The sequence below is a fragment of the Xenopus laevis genome, chromosome 7L, assembly GCF_017654675.1.
Source record: "Xenopus laevis strain J_2021 chromosome 7L, Xenopus_laevis_v10.1, whole genome shotgun sequence".
Taxonomy (NCBI): Eukaryota; Metazoa; Chordata; class Amphibia; order Anura; family Pipidae; genus Xenopus; species Xenopus laevis.
In genome coordinates, this window is record NC_054383.1 from 108375101 (window position 1) to 108390291 (window position 15191).

The 15191-nt window shown below is 36.5% G+C and overlaps 1 protein-coding gene across 1 annotated transcript; it reads left to right on the top strand.

The window, feature by feature from the left end:
• The first annotated feature begins 1014 nt into the window (after nucleotides 1-1014).
• Nucleotides 1015-2795, top strand: LOC121395495 (gelsolin-related protein of 125 kDa-like). Its single transcript, XM_041569066.1, has 4 exons — nucleotides 1015-1036; nucleotides 1490-1570; nucleotides 1917-1986; nucleotides 2285-2795. Exons 1-4 carry the CDS (start codon nucleotides 1015-1017, stop codon nucleotides 2793-2795), a joined length of 684 nt encoding a protein of 227 aa, XP_041425000.1.
• Nucleotides 2796-15191: the final 12396 nt, after the last annotated feature.

The window sequence follows — 15191 nt, forward strand, 5'->3', positions numbered from 1 at the left end:
TAGAGATCGTAGCATTGGTAACAAAATATAAAAGTAAGTAATGCTATATAATTCTTTCATATTAATAGAACAACTTGCTGTTTTTGCACAGTTGTAACTAAAGCCCCATAAAATATGTTTTCCTTTATGTTTCAGTACACAGAACAATAATAAATTACCAGATTTATAACAGAACAATAATTTCCCCACAACTGTAAATATTCAGAGGGTTTAAACACCAGTCAGATTCAGCCATGTTTTCAATCCAATATTCCATGCACTGAAACATATTTCATAAACCATAAAAAGATAACTAATAAAGGAGCTCATAGGGGTATTTTTATCAAAGAGTGAAGTTAATAGTGAAGTTCCGCCACTAGAGTGAAATTCCTCCACTCTCCATTCCTTTCATGAACTTTTACTTCACCCATTGATAAATACGCCTTTCAAAATCCCATAGAAATGAATTGAGAGCTGCGGAATTTCACTCTAGTGGCGGAACTTCACTCTTTGATAAATTTACCCCATAGTGTACACTGGTGCATTGAAAGGTCACTTTTTAATTCTTTTTGTTTTTACATTAGGCTTACAGAGCAAAGAAATCCAACAAGAGTTTACAACTTTAAAAGCGAAGACGCAAGAGTTACTGGTGAATGGGTCAAAAATTAATCAAAAATTTAGTAAGTATGACATCATATTAAATATTTATTATTAATTGTATTGTTGTGAAAACATAGAAATTGAAACATTTTAGTTAACAGATAGATTTCTCTACTTGTCACCATTTAGTGGGCTAATGGAAATGTTTAGATATTTCTAGCTAACTGACACTTCATGCATTTCCTAAAGATGAAAGTGGGTGGAATGCTGAACTAAACTGTATAGTGTTGATACAAAGGATGAAAATCCAATTTTTGTGGCTCTTATACCTGCAATAAGGATCTAGCCAAATAATGCTGTATACAGGGCTAACAATAGAGTCCTAGGGGTATATTTATCAAAGAGTGAAGTTAGAGAACGCCACAGTCTGCTAGCATGAAATATCGCCTCTCAAATGGTATTTATCAAATGTTAAACTTTCACCCTTTGATAAATATGCCTTTAAAATCCCATAGAAGTTAATGGAGAGTGGCGGAATTCCACTCTAGCAGACTGTGTTGATGTCTAGCGTCACTGTTTGATAAATATACCCCCCAGAGAGTTAAAATCATAATGGTTTCTGTCAAAACATCAGTTGCCTTTAGATATATCCAGTACATTTGCATCTGTAATGCATTAATACTGGGACCTCTTCCTAAAAGCGGGATAAAATAGATTAAATGGTTTCCCAAATCCCAAACTGTAATGTGTATTCATAATGGCAAAGATCAATCTAACACTTGTTTTCTTCTCTCTTTTCTGTAGTTTGCGGAAATGAATGCAGTAAGTACCTTCTTTTGTATTCTACATACCCATTACAATATCATTTAACAAGAAACATAATTCTCAAGACATGTTTCTTTTCTTATAGTTGAAGAACATGATGATATTATAGACTGTAAAAGCTGCAGCAAAGTGGACATTTCCTGCAACGAAATTGCGTTCTGTGGAAGTAAGTTTCTGTTTATTTGCTGAGCTGTTGTTATTCAGTATGGGTATAACAGTCAAATTATATTTCCCTTTAGCCAAAAACTATTTTAGTAATTAAATGATAACCAGGCACCAGATGCATGAAAATAGCATGAGCGAGATCTGCTAATGGCAGACAACAACTTTTATATCCTTCAAAGGGACAAATTACAACAGTTTTATAATGCTGGTTTATTCAGCTGAGTAAGAATTTATCAACTATTAATAAATCTTCCCATAAGTTTAACAATATGCTTTGCCTTGATAATGCTGTATGCTCTCTAGTTTATAATATGAATGCCTAATTAACTTTCTGATTTTGTCTTTAGGATGGGGTTTTTTATTGATGGTTATCATCTCCCCGATTGCGATTTTGACCCTAGTAATCGCTTTTATATGGTGAGTATATTGAAAATATAATATAAAAAATATATAAAAACAGAATAAAGTTATCATCAGTTTTCAATTATCCCATGATGGGCACATGCAGTAGATAAGCATAAGGCTTTTTTCCTGCAGCATATAATCATTTTTCTAAAAGGCTTGTAACATGCTGTAATAATTTAATTTTTTTCATGAAAGGCACTGTCTAATGTACAAATATTTATTATTTTAAAAGTTATAATTGAATCTCTTTTGAGGTCACCTATTTCTATATTCTATGTATATTTAACTTGTGTTGTTGTGACTTCCACAGGTTTGTGTGCAAACAAATAATTGCACGCGCACACAGACGCATAGAAGCTGAAAAAAAGCCTAAAGCTAAAACAGATGAAGCAAATGAGGTCAAAATCACTATTCCCGAAAAAAAGGATGAAGAAGTAGAGAAACAAACTAAAGCTAAAACAGATGACGCAAAAGAGGTCAAAATCACTATTCCTGAAACAGATGATGAAGAAGAAGAGGTAGAGGAAGAAGAAGTAGAGGAAGAAGAAGTAGAGGAAGAAGAAGTAGAGGAAGAACAGGAATTAGAGGAAGAACAAGAAGTAGAGGAACAAACTAAAGCTAAAAGGGATTATGCAAAAGAGGTCAAAATCACTATTTCAGAAACAGACGATGAAGTAGAAGTAGAGGAAGAAGAAGTAGAGGAAGAAGAAGTAGAGGAAGAACAGGAAGTAGAGGAAGAACAAGAAGTAGAGGAAGAAGAAGTAGAAGTAGTAGAATCAGAAGAGGGCAGTGAAGCCTCAGATACAGAGGAAGAAAAGTAGTAAGAGGAGGAAAACATGAAAGCTGATCTGGCAAAAAAACTCTTCCTGCAAGGCTTGCAGGTATCTTTTACATCTTGTTTTTACCTAATAATAATCACATGAAACATTAGTTTGCATTATATATTTTAGATAATAGTATAATTCTTGAGGAATAAAAACAGGATTAACCATTCTGTATTTCTAAGTTTGCCAACCAACATTTACATGAATGTTGTTTATCCTTAGGAAGAAAAGACACAGAAACTTCCTCTAAATGCAAAGAAACTTGTTTGACATTACACAATGTACTGCCCTCATCAGCTTATTACCCTCTTGAGAGAGAGAGACAGGAAAAGATTGTCCTGCTTGGCAGACTCAAGCTGCTGATCAACAGGCTTCTACTGATCAACAGGCTTCTACTGATCAACAGGCTTCTACTGATCAACAGGCTTCTACTGATCAACAGGCTTCTACTTCTTGCAAGCAAATAGAAGAAAAAGTAAAGGGAGAATGAACCTCTTTATTTACTGGCTACCAAGATCAAAGTTCCTTGGAAGTAACGACGTTGATAAATTTTTTTGTTTTAATAAAGTTAATATATTTTCATAAAATCCCTTGTAGCCATTATTTATTATCTCTCTTATAATCTTAATCCTACTGTTCTAACTTTCAGAGTTGTTAGTGGCAAATAAGTTAAATTCTTGCTGTTAATCATGGCAAACCAGACGCATAAGACTTCATTATCACCTCCGTCAATATCTACAGTACATGACCTCGATAGGTTTGAGATGGCGGATTCTGACTTTTTGCAGCTTTGGGGTATAATAAATAAACCTCTTACAATTACTTGTAATGTTGGGCCTTTGGGTCTTTAAATACTGGAGAACCTAGTGCTGCCATTCCAATCATGTAAAGAGAGGTGTGCGTTTGTTAATTGGGCACAGTATCTTCAGGGTGTGCCCATAAAGTAGGCATGTCTCAATTGTTCACCACTGTACATTTTTTATGGTTCCATTTTTCATGGTTAGATTATGCAAGTGGGCCTCAATCTAGGACACTCACATAAACTATATACACCAACATGTACACTAAGGGGCATATTTATTTTCGAATTGAAAAAACTTTGAAATTCGAATTCAAAAAGACCAACTGAAATTAAGTTGAAGTTCTTTTTTGGTCAGATAGGTCCAGTTTCGGTTGAATAGGTCCGTATTTGGCTGAATTTGAATCGTTTGAATCAAACGACTAGTGCATTCGATTGAATTCGATTCAAAATTTTTCCCAAAAACTTTTGATTTTTCAAAGTCCACCAATTGACTCCAAATAGGTTCTAGAAGGTCCCCCATAGGCTAAAACAGCAATTCGGCAGGTTTTAGATGGTGAATAGCTCGAAATTCGAATTTTTTTCTTTCGAAAATTCACCTCGACCTTTGATAAATCTGCGCCTTATTGTAGATATTAGTATCACTATGGCCTATTATATTATGTCTTTTCAAGAAATCATCCAAACCCCTCTTAAAGGGGTTGTTCACCTTGAAATGAACTTTTAGTATGATGTAGAGAGTGATATTCTGAGACAATTTAAAATTGGTTTTCATGTTTTATTATTTGTGGTTTTTGAGTTATTTAGCTTTTTATTCAGCATCTCTCCCGTTTGAAATTTCAGCAATCTAGTTGCTAGGGTCCTAATTTCCCTAACAACCATGCATTGACTTGAATAAGAGTCTGGAATATGAATAGGAAAGGACCTGAATAGAAAGACGAGTAATAAAAATTAGCAATAACCATACAGTAGTCTTACAGAGCATTTGTTTTTTAGATGGAGTCATTGACCCCCATTTGAAAGCTGGAAAGAGTCAGAAGAAGGCAAGTAATTAAAAAACAATAAAAAGAAAATTGAAAGCCAGTTGCAAAGTTGTTTACAATTAGCCATTCTATAACATACCAAGGGGTATATTTATCAAAGAGTGAAGTTAGAGGTTGCCACAGTCGTCTAGAGTGAAAGTCCGCTTCTCTCCATTCATTTCTATTCTTTTAAAACTCTCATAGAAATGAATGGAGAGTGGCAGAATTTCACTCTAGAGGACTGTGGCAACCTCTAAATTCACTCTTTGATAAATATTAGGGATGCACCAAATCCAGGATTCGGTTTGGGATTCAGCCTTTTTTGAGCAGAATTTCAATTCGGCCTAATCCGTTCTGCCTGGCAGAACCCAAATCAGGGAGTGAAATTGTGTCACAAAACAAGGAAGTACAAAATGCCTTCCCCTTTCGACCCCTAATTTGCATATGCAATTTAGGGTTTGGTTCCGTTTTCGGCGGAATCTTTTGTGAAGGATTCGGCTGAATCCAAAATAGTGGGTTGGATGCATCCCTAATAAATATACCCCTAAGAGTTAACTTGAAGGTGAACCACCCATTTTAATCTGATTCAGGTTGGCAGGGGCATATGGCGAAGGTTGTATCTGTGCTTATTCCACACTGATTATATTGTGCTGTTTCTGTGATGCCAACTCTTGCCATAGGCACATGGGTCTGCCTGGGCATCGAGGCCTTCTTTCTGTTTTACCTCTTTTTTCATTATGGTTTAATTTTGTTTTTGTAGTTCCTCATTTCTTAAAAATTCACATTTGATTTATGTTTTCTCTTTATTCTATTTCTGTGTTTTGCGCCATTTGAGTGATTATGCACAGTGAAACCTCAATATTACATACCCTGATCCTAAGTTTTTCCACATTTCCTTGATTTTACATTTCCAGAATTTTATATCATTAAAATGGTTGTTCTACTGTATACTATATCCGTTTATTATATTGTACCCACAACCATGATTATATTTAGTGTACATTGACATGGTGGGGGACTCTGCAGACTCTAAAATATACTATAAAGACATGCAATTCTAAGCAAAGTACCAATATTTATTGATTTTAAACAATTTAAGTGGTTTCAACATGTAAATGAAATTGCAGTTGAAAGTAACGTTTGTTTCAATTTTCTAGTTCTCTGGTTCTAACGCTTGAATCAGTGTAGTTTAATGTTAAGTATGATTCAGAGAGTGGTATTTTGAGACAGCTTGTAGTTGGTTTTCATTTTTTATTTTGCTATTTTTTTAAATTTTGTTACTCAGCAACTCTACAGTTTGTAATATCATGGATCAAAAACGATGAAAAATAAGTAATGAAGACCAATTGAACAGTTGCTTAGAATTAGCCATTCTATAATATACTAAGTTAACTTAAAGCTGAACCACCCCTATTAATACATTTTAAATAACTTGTACAGTTATGGGACCTGTTTTCCAGAATGCTCAGCGGCTTTCTGGATAATGGATCTTTCTGTAATTTGGATTTTGCCAACTCCCAAGTCTACTAGAAAATAATGTAAACGTTCAATAAACCAAATAGGCTGGTTTATTAATTGCTTTATTAATTATATCTTGGTTGGGATCAAGTACAAGGTAGTGCTTTATTGTTACAAAGGGATATATTATAAAGGGAAATCATTTTTAAAAACTTGGATTATTTGGATAAAATAGTCTATGGGATATGGCCTTTCCGTAATACTTAGCTTTTTGGATAACGGATCCCATACCTGTATTGGAAAGTTACTCGGTACATTACATTTTCTCACTATTCATAAACGTTTTTGGGTGGAGATCCCTTTTTGAGCCCTTAGTTACATATTGACAGTGACTGGGATTTCCCACTTGAACGTGCCTGTTTATGATTAATCACCGTCTTTTTTTTTGTGTTACAACCAATATAATTTAAGAAGCGAGTGTTGTATTTTACTGGTGTTAATGAAAACGGGAAGCGGTTGGCAGTCTTCATCTGTTGTAGAAATGACACTGTGTGTGTCCCCAGCCAGCAGCAATGTTTGTTCTGTGCAGTGTGTTCATTGTCACATTGTGTTTGCAGAGCAGTGTGTGGGACGCAGGGATATGCCATACAAAAATTTAACTTAATGGTGAACCACCCCTTTTAAAGAACGCCTGTTGGGCAAAAAATATTAGTGGGCTAATAGAGTCTGCACTCTGGTTGGGGGTAACAGAAGGTTTTTTTTTTTTCTTAAATTGCCCCCCGCCAGCTCTAGGACCCTCGCACCGGGAGAGAGCTCCCAGTAGGAGCAGCCATGTTGGGGCGAGTGTCCAAGCTCTACACCTTTGGTTGGGGATAATATTTTTGCCCAATAGTTGCCCTTTAACAGTAGGATCCACAGAGATCCAATCCGTCAACATGACCCTTCTTTAGCTCAGATTCTCAGAAATACTGATTTTCAGTCATTAAAGGGGTGGTTCGCCTTCAGATAGATCACCACAAATAACTTTTTCCAATTACTTTCTATTTTCTATGTGTCACTGTTTTTTTAATATTGAAGTGTAAAATGTAATTTTTCGACTTCAAAAGCAGCTCTGGGAGGGGGGGGTCGCAGACCCTGTAAACTGTTCTAAATTGATATTTAGTTGATACATTTTTTAACTTTGTCCCCGCTGAGCTGAATCCTTGAGTTTCATTACAGGCAGCTGTTAGAATTGATACAATAATTGCTAATATTCCACAGATCTACTGAGAAATGGATCAACTAAATGTTGAAAAATTGTAACAGTTCAGAATCTGAACCTGAATTACTGAGCTGCCAGACTCAAACACCAGGTCAGGAACATTCAACTTTAAACTTAGACTTTGGAAAAACTTAAAAAAATAAAAAAAATAAATGGAAGGTGATTGAAAAAATTCTTTCTTTCTGGTAATCAACCTGAAACCAACTCCACTGAAAAAAGTGTTTGGAAGGTGAACAACCTCTTTAAGCAATATCAATTCATATTCAAATTGATGTGAGAGTGATTTCAACTGTTGATTAACTGGGGGAACATACAGAGTGTGTCCATCTTTTAAAGAGTGAAGAGAAGCTACTGCTCCTTATTATTTCCTCATCTGCCGATGCGCCTTATACTGTGACCTGCTATCCAGAATGTTTGGGACCAGGAGTTTCTGGATAAGGGATCTGTCTGATCTCTATATCTTAAGACTACTAAAACAAATAATTTGAATATTTGATAAATAGGACCCTTTTACCTCCAAAAATGATTACCTATATTCTAGTTAGGACCAGTACAAGGTACTTTTCTATGATTACAGAGGAAAAGGACATTTTTTTAAAAAAAAATGTGAATTACAGGCATGAGATCTGTTATCCAGAATGCTCGGGACCTGGGGGTTTCCAGATAACGGATCTTTCCGTAATTTGGATCTTCATACCTTAAATCTAGTTAGGTCACATGAGCCAATTAACAGACAGAGTTCCGTTGCTTCCACTCTTCTTCCTGTTACAGTTAAAGTTGTAGTATTTCTGGTCAGGTGATCTCCGAGGCAGCAAACAGACCATCACAAAATGGTGGTTCAAGGCAACATGACCTATTGGTAACTTTTAGGGGCAGATTCACTAACTTCGAGTGAAGGATTCGAATGAAAAAAAATTCGAATTTCGAAGTATTTTTTGGGTACTTCGACCATCGAATTGGTTAAATTCGATCGAATTCGAACGATTCGAACGATTCGAAGTAAAAATCGTTCGACTATTCGACCATTCGATAATCGAAGTACTGTCTCTTTAAAAAATACTTCTACCACCTACTTCGGTAGATAAAACCTACCGAAGTCAATGTTAGCCTATGGGGAAGGTCCCCATAGGCTTGCCTGTGATTTTTTGATCGAAGGATTTTCCTTCGATCGTTGGATTAAAATCCTTCGAATCGTTCGATTCGAAGGATTTAATCGTTCGATCAAACGAAAAATCCTTCGATCGATCGATCGCAGGATTTGCGCAAAATCGTTCGACTTCGATATTCTAAGTCGAACGATTTTAGTTCCCAGTCGAATATCGAGGGTTAATTAACCCTCGATATTCGACTCTTGATGAATCGGCCCCTTTAATGTACAAAAAAATTTAGTTTTTTCAGTGTTTAGTGACAATTTATAATTTAGAGTATATCACAATAAAATACTGTATATCCAACAACTTAATCTTTAAATGTTGTTCTTTCTTTCTTATTCTTCTCTGGTATCACTATAATAATGTAGCATTTAGGAAAAAATATACATGCCACTAATCCACTGCTTGAAGACAAAATTACAAATACTTCCACTGCCACCATGTACTTCCCTGTGGTGCTGAGGTAGGCTGGGATGAAGGAGATCCAAACAGCTCCAAATATCAACATACTAAAGGTGATCAGTTTGGCCTCATTTAATCTGCCTGGTAAGTTTCTTACCAAATAAGCAACTACACACCCTCCACTAAAAAGAAGCTAAAAATCCCATATATCCCATTGTGCATAAATAAGCAACAGGTGATCCCTTGTTGCATACCGCAATAATGGTACCAGTCTTTGGGGCAAATTCACAAAGATCCGAAGTTGCGCCGGCGATAGCTTCGCCACACTCCGCCACACTTCGCCAGGTGTAGTTTCGCCAGCGCTACGCAAATTCACTAAAATGCAAAGTTGCGCTCAGGGAGGCAAACGGTAGCGAAGTTGCGCTAGCGTTAATTCGTCAAGCAAAGCGAAGTTACGCTAGCGATGCCTAATTTGCATACGGTGCCAAGTTAAAGTACAATGGACTTATGTGCAGCAGCAAATACATTACACTACACAAGCTGGGAAAGCTTCATAGAATAAAATAGATTTGTTATTTTGCCCTATATATGTGCCCACTGTATAGTTTAGGTGCCATATGTTAGGAAATGTAGGGGGAAAGAAGGGTACGATCTTTTTCAGCCTATCACCCTTAAAAAGGAAAAGACGCCAGTGTTTTTTTTTATTTGAAGCAAGCCCTATCTACTCTATTGCACTTCGCCTGGTCTCAGTTGGCGAAGGCAAATCTGGCGCAAGAGTTAACGTTCATGAAAATCCGCAAGTTAGTGAATTAGCGCAGTTACATCCCTTCGCCATGGCGCAACTTCACCTGGCGTAAGGGTGCGAACTAGCGCTAGAGTAGGTCCACTTCGCTAGCGAATTTACGCCAGCACCCGTTAGTAAATTGGCGAAGTAACGAAATGACGCCACGCTGGCGAATTTGCGTTAGCGTCAGCCACTTCGCGCTTTAGTGAATTTGCCCCTTTGTCTTTTTGTCATCATATGTAAATGGTGGAGGGTTTGCAAGCAAACCAACACATATAATAATTTGTATAGTTGTGCATACCAGCACCAAACTGATAGGTAATTGAGACGCCCTCCACATTCTCCTGCTGTTCCTTGGCTGGGTGAGGTTGAAGGCGATCACCACCATCATTGTCTTTCCCAAGACACATGAAATGCACATGACAAAACTGATCCCAAATATAAATTGCCTGAGGACACAGATTATAGAAACAGGGCGGCCAATAAATGATAGAGAGCACAGGTAGCAGAAAAACAAAGAAAGTAGGCGAAGATAACTTAAGAGTCCGGTTATTAGCTCTCACAACAGGTGTTTCTGAGTGTTTGATGAAAATTGCCAGGATGCTGAGAGTGATGAAAGATCCCACAATTGAAAGAGTAGCCAAAGTGCCTCCTTAGGTCTCATTATATTGCAGAAACTCCCAACTTCTTACCCTGCAGTCATTATGTTTTTCATTTGCCCACATGTCTTCAGGGCACTTCTTACAGATTATCGAATCTTAAAAGAAAAATATATCGATCAGTGAAGCAGAAAATTATAATCTACTTTAAATGCGAGGGTAAGAATTACACCCAATAGGCTCAAATTATCAAATTATGGTTAATGTTGCATGTGTAAATAATGCGTTCAGATCAGTATGAATAAAATGGCTGGGCACCATTAACTATTTTATAACAACATGTTTTGTTTAATACCCCTTGCTGTTCTACAATCTCAATGGCAATGAATAATTGGAAGAAGCCTGAATATGTGAATGTTGAAAGAGAATCATATATATATTTTTTAATTAAGCTAGGCAGAGAGCTATCGGTTTATACGTATAGTTTTTACGTATAGTATGTAAGCACAAAGCACCTGTGCAAATACGATTGCGAACATTAGCGACCATGTTCACGTCCTTTTTGACTGATTAAAGACCTCACTGACTTCATTGCAAAGTTTGTGCCCAAATGTCTTTTGCGAACAGTTTTACGGAAACTTCAGAGCAGGTGTTAACGTTAAACTTTTGTTTATCGATAATGCACAATGTAATATTTGCCAGTGAATGAATTTATGTTGCTTTTCTATCTTGACATATAGGCAACACATACATACTCATCCAATAATAAACATGATATATTTTGTTTATATAAGGTTTGCTTCTGAAATTTAGAACAAATCTGGTTTGCGTATGTATAAGAATTGTAGCACTCCAATTATGCGTTAAAACCACCTTTATTCCAACAATATCATAGCGACGTTTCGGACACAAGAGGTCCTTTTTCAAGCTAACAAAGCATCATCAACACTTCCTTTTATACCCATATCAACTAGTGGCCATCACCTGAAATTGCATATATTTAAAACATCCATATCTCATGGTTTACATATAATTCATACATATTTATATAATGGTCGTAGTAACATGTAATTTCATTAATTTTAGCATTACATTATGTCATAGAAAATGAGTAATCATAAAGCAGTCTATTCTTTAGTTCCTGTGTGTTCAATGAGATGATGTTCTCTAGGAGATAAAGAGTACAATACAATTACAATTTTTTAAAAATAATTAAAATGGTTAAAAACAATCTGTGTCATTTCTTATATCACTGCACTAAGTTCATGTTCTTTGTTTATTCCTTTAGGAGCTAAAGTGTCCAATTTGCAGATCCAGCCTGCCTCACATTTAAGTAATGATTTTACTCTATCACCCCCTCTCGTAGGTTTAGGGATCTGTTGAAGTACTTGGAAATGTAATTGAGCTACAGAGTGGCCAGCGTCAGAGAAATGGCTTGCTACAGGGCTTTGTTTCACTTTCCTTCTAATATCGGATTTATGTTCTCCTATCCTGTCCTTAAGTTGCCTAGTGGTCTGACCCACATACATAAGTCCACAGGGGCACTTAATGGCATATAATACATACGTTAATAAACATCTATGATACCCCTTGATCTTTATTGCTGTCCCTCTATGAGGGTGGTAAATTGTATCTCCTTTTAAATAGCTGTTGCAATGTTTACAAGACAGACAGGGAAATGTACCATTTCTCCTTGCGCCTATAGTATCTTGTCGCAGTATTTTCTCTGGACCCACATCGGCCCTGACTAACCTATCCTTTAATGATTGAGCTTTTTTATAGGCTATGCTGGGTGGTTTCTGAAACACACTCACACCATGGAAATCTGCCCCCAATATACTCCAATGTTTATACACAATTTTTCCAATTTGTCTGGACAGGCTTTTATATTCACTAATAAATTACATTCTTTCATCTGTCTTCCTCTTCTTTTTTGCCTGATGTCCCGATGTCACTTCCCTTTTAAATTTTTCTAGAGTTATCTTGGGATAACCCTTTGTTAAAAATGTATTTTCCATCTCATCCAACCTTTCAGTAAAATTTTCCTTTTCAGATACTATCCTCCTTACTCTGGAGAATTGTGATTTTGGTACTGAATGTTTTATATGGGGTGGATGAAATGAAGAATAAAGCAACAAAGTGTTTTTATCTGTTGGTTCCACATATAAATCTGTTGCTAGTTTACCCTCATACTTATACACCAGAACATCAAGAAAATGTATACGTCACAAAAATAAATTTCAAAGCTGGTAAATAGCCATTCAATTTTCCAAAAAAGGAAATTAGGGTCGAATGTGGCCCCTCCCATAACATAAAGATATCGTCTATATAGCGGTACCAGGCTTTACAGTATTGCTGAAATTCTTGATTTTTGTAGACGAATTGTTCTTCAAATAAATTTACAAATATATTTGCATATGTGGGGGCAACATTTGATCCCATTGTGGTACGGCACCGCTGCTCATTAAAGGTGTCTTGGAACATAAAGTAACTTCTCTCCAATATAATACTTAGAAGGTTAATTATCAAACGCCATCCCAAGATGGATCATTGCTAATACAACTTTCAACAGCCTCCACGCCACCAGAATGTGGTATATTGGTATAGAGACTCTCTATGTCTAAAGTAACCAAGTACACACCCTCACCTATTTCTCCAAGTTTCTGATATAGTCTAAAATAAATGATCTTTGTGTCTCTACATAGGGTTGCAATATTCTATCAAGGAACACTGCTAAGGGATTAAACACTGATTGTACACCTGCCACAATCGGATGTGGGCACCACAAATTGTTTTATTTTTTATTAAGGTTTTTATTTTCTTAACACAACAGAACATACATATACTTGCAGTGAATGTTTGTCAGGTAACAGTAAGTTATACACTCAGGAATATATAGTAGGATATACACCAGAAGTCAATGGGAGAAACCTTATGGGAAAATGAATGATGTTTGGAAGTAAATTAGGTAAATTGAGTATCTTTGTAGTCTTAGGAAGCTATCCCTGGATTAACTTCCAGCCAGGGGTCCCAGACCTTCTCAAACTTTTGGGGGCACCGTCTGGCCAGATAGGTTAGTTTAATAACTGGCAGCATACTGTTTACTAGTCTGACCCATTGTTGTAACTGTGGAGGAAGGGGATTCATCCATTTCAGTACCACATGTTTTTTGGCATAGAAGTATAGTGTTTTTAGTAGTGTTCTAGTCTTATTCAATGGGACCGTGTCCTCAATTACTCCCAGCAGGGACACCTCCGGGCAAGAATGCCAGGTAGCAGGACTTGTTCGTTAATGTATTTCACTACTTCTGCCCAGTACTTATGCACCATTGGACATGCCCAGATCAAGGGGAAGAACCCAGAGTCTGGAGAATTACATTTGCGGAACGATGCGGTGAGGTTCCTACCCATGATTTTTAGCCTTAACGGAGTAATTTAAGTCCTGTGAAGTATTCTGTACTGCACCATCCTGTCTTTGGTGGAGATTAGATAACCATATAGCTCATCAGTTGCCTCTGCCCACATCTCATCATTCAAATAAGGTATATCCGCAGCCCATTTGTTCCTTGCCCTATCAAAGGGTTTCCCCAGGCTAGTTCCAATATTTTGCTCCCCTTCCTGTATATATAAAACATAATATTTATTCAGTAAAGAAGGGCAGTCACACTGGTAAGAAAAAAAAATCTTATTCACACACTGGCACTGTGACAGTTGACAGAAGAGTGTTCTAAAATAAGACATACATTTCACCTGGCTCTAAGAGCCTTTAGGAGATACTTTTTTGCAAATAAAAAATTTACAGTGAAATTGAAAAGGGGGGACCTAAAATGTAGAACCTTTTATAGTTCTGCAGTTATTAGGAAACCTGTGTTTGCTCTTTGTTAAAACTGTGGTTTACTCCTCAAATACATGACATGACAGGCACAAATATAAATGAAAAGTATGGTGTCCCTTACACAAGAGGCCTTGATTTCCTTAGATAAAATTTTGCCTCTTAACCATTTGGGTCTAAACTCCCCCAATCTCAGCTTGCTATGCTCCAACTGCTTCTGTAACGGTCACAGATGCTGATGTGTTGACCAAGTTTGATATAAAGGTAATCAAGCAAATGTCTACAATTGCCTACAGCCAATCACAGAGCTGAACCAAGCTATCTTGGCACACCATTCTGCCATCTAGAGTTTAATATACAGATACCAGCTTCTACTAGCTTATAATATGTTGTTGCACCAATGTTCAAGATAATTACACAACAAAAGTAATTTGATGCTGATTCAGAGAAAGCTTTACCCAAACATTGAGTATTTGCTAAAGGCATTGCCTCTAAAGAGAAACCTAGCAATTCATTTATGAGCTTGCAAAATGAATGTAGCCTGTGTATTCTGAAATCTGTGCACCTTTGCTTTATATGGAAACAAGTGTCTCCTTGCTGTAAAATATACGAGAAGAGCTGTGTTAACTGTTCAGCTGTGTGATGTCATAATGAGTAGCACTGTTGCCAAGCAACATTGACACAGGTGTTTACCAAGCTAGTGCACTATTATGATGTCATTATAGTACAACATTATGAGATCATAATTATCAATGTCACAAAGCTGTTGGCTATACTTTACAGATTCAGACCAGCGAGAAGTAGAGAGAGAGACAGGATGGCAGTTATCTGCAGACTGTTTTTTTCTTTATTTTCGCTATTAATCCTTATTTTATCAATTCACTATAACTATGGATGCATTCCCTGCTTACAGGATAACACTGAGTATCTAAAATATGATTTAAAATTAACATGGCGTGAGATATATCCCAAACAACAAATCATACAGGCAGATATGGATAAAGTTGTTGATTTCTTCTACGATGAAGACTACAATGTGCGATATATTGGTAAGACTTGTTTTTTTTTCCCACAATAACATTTATG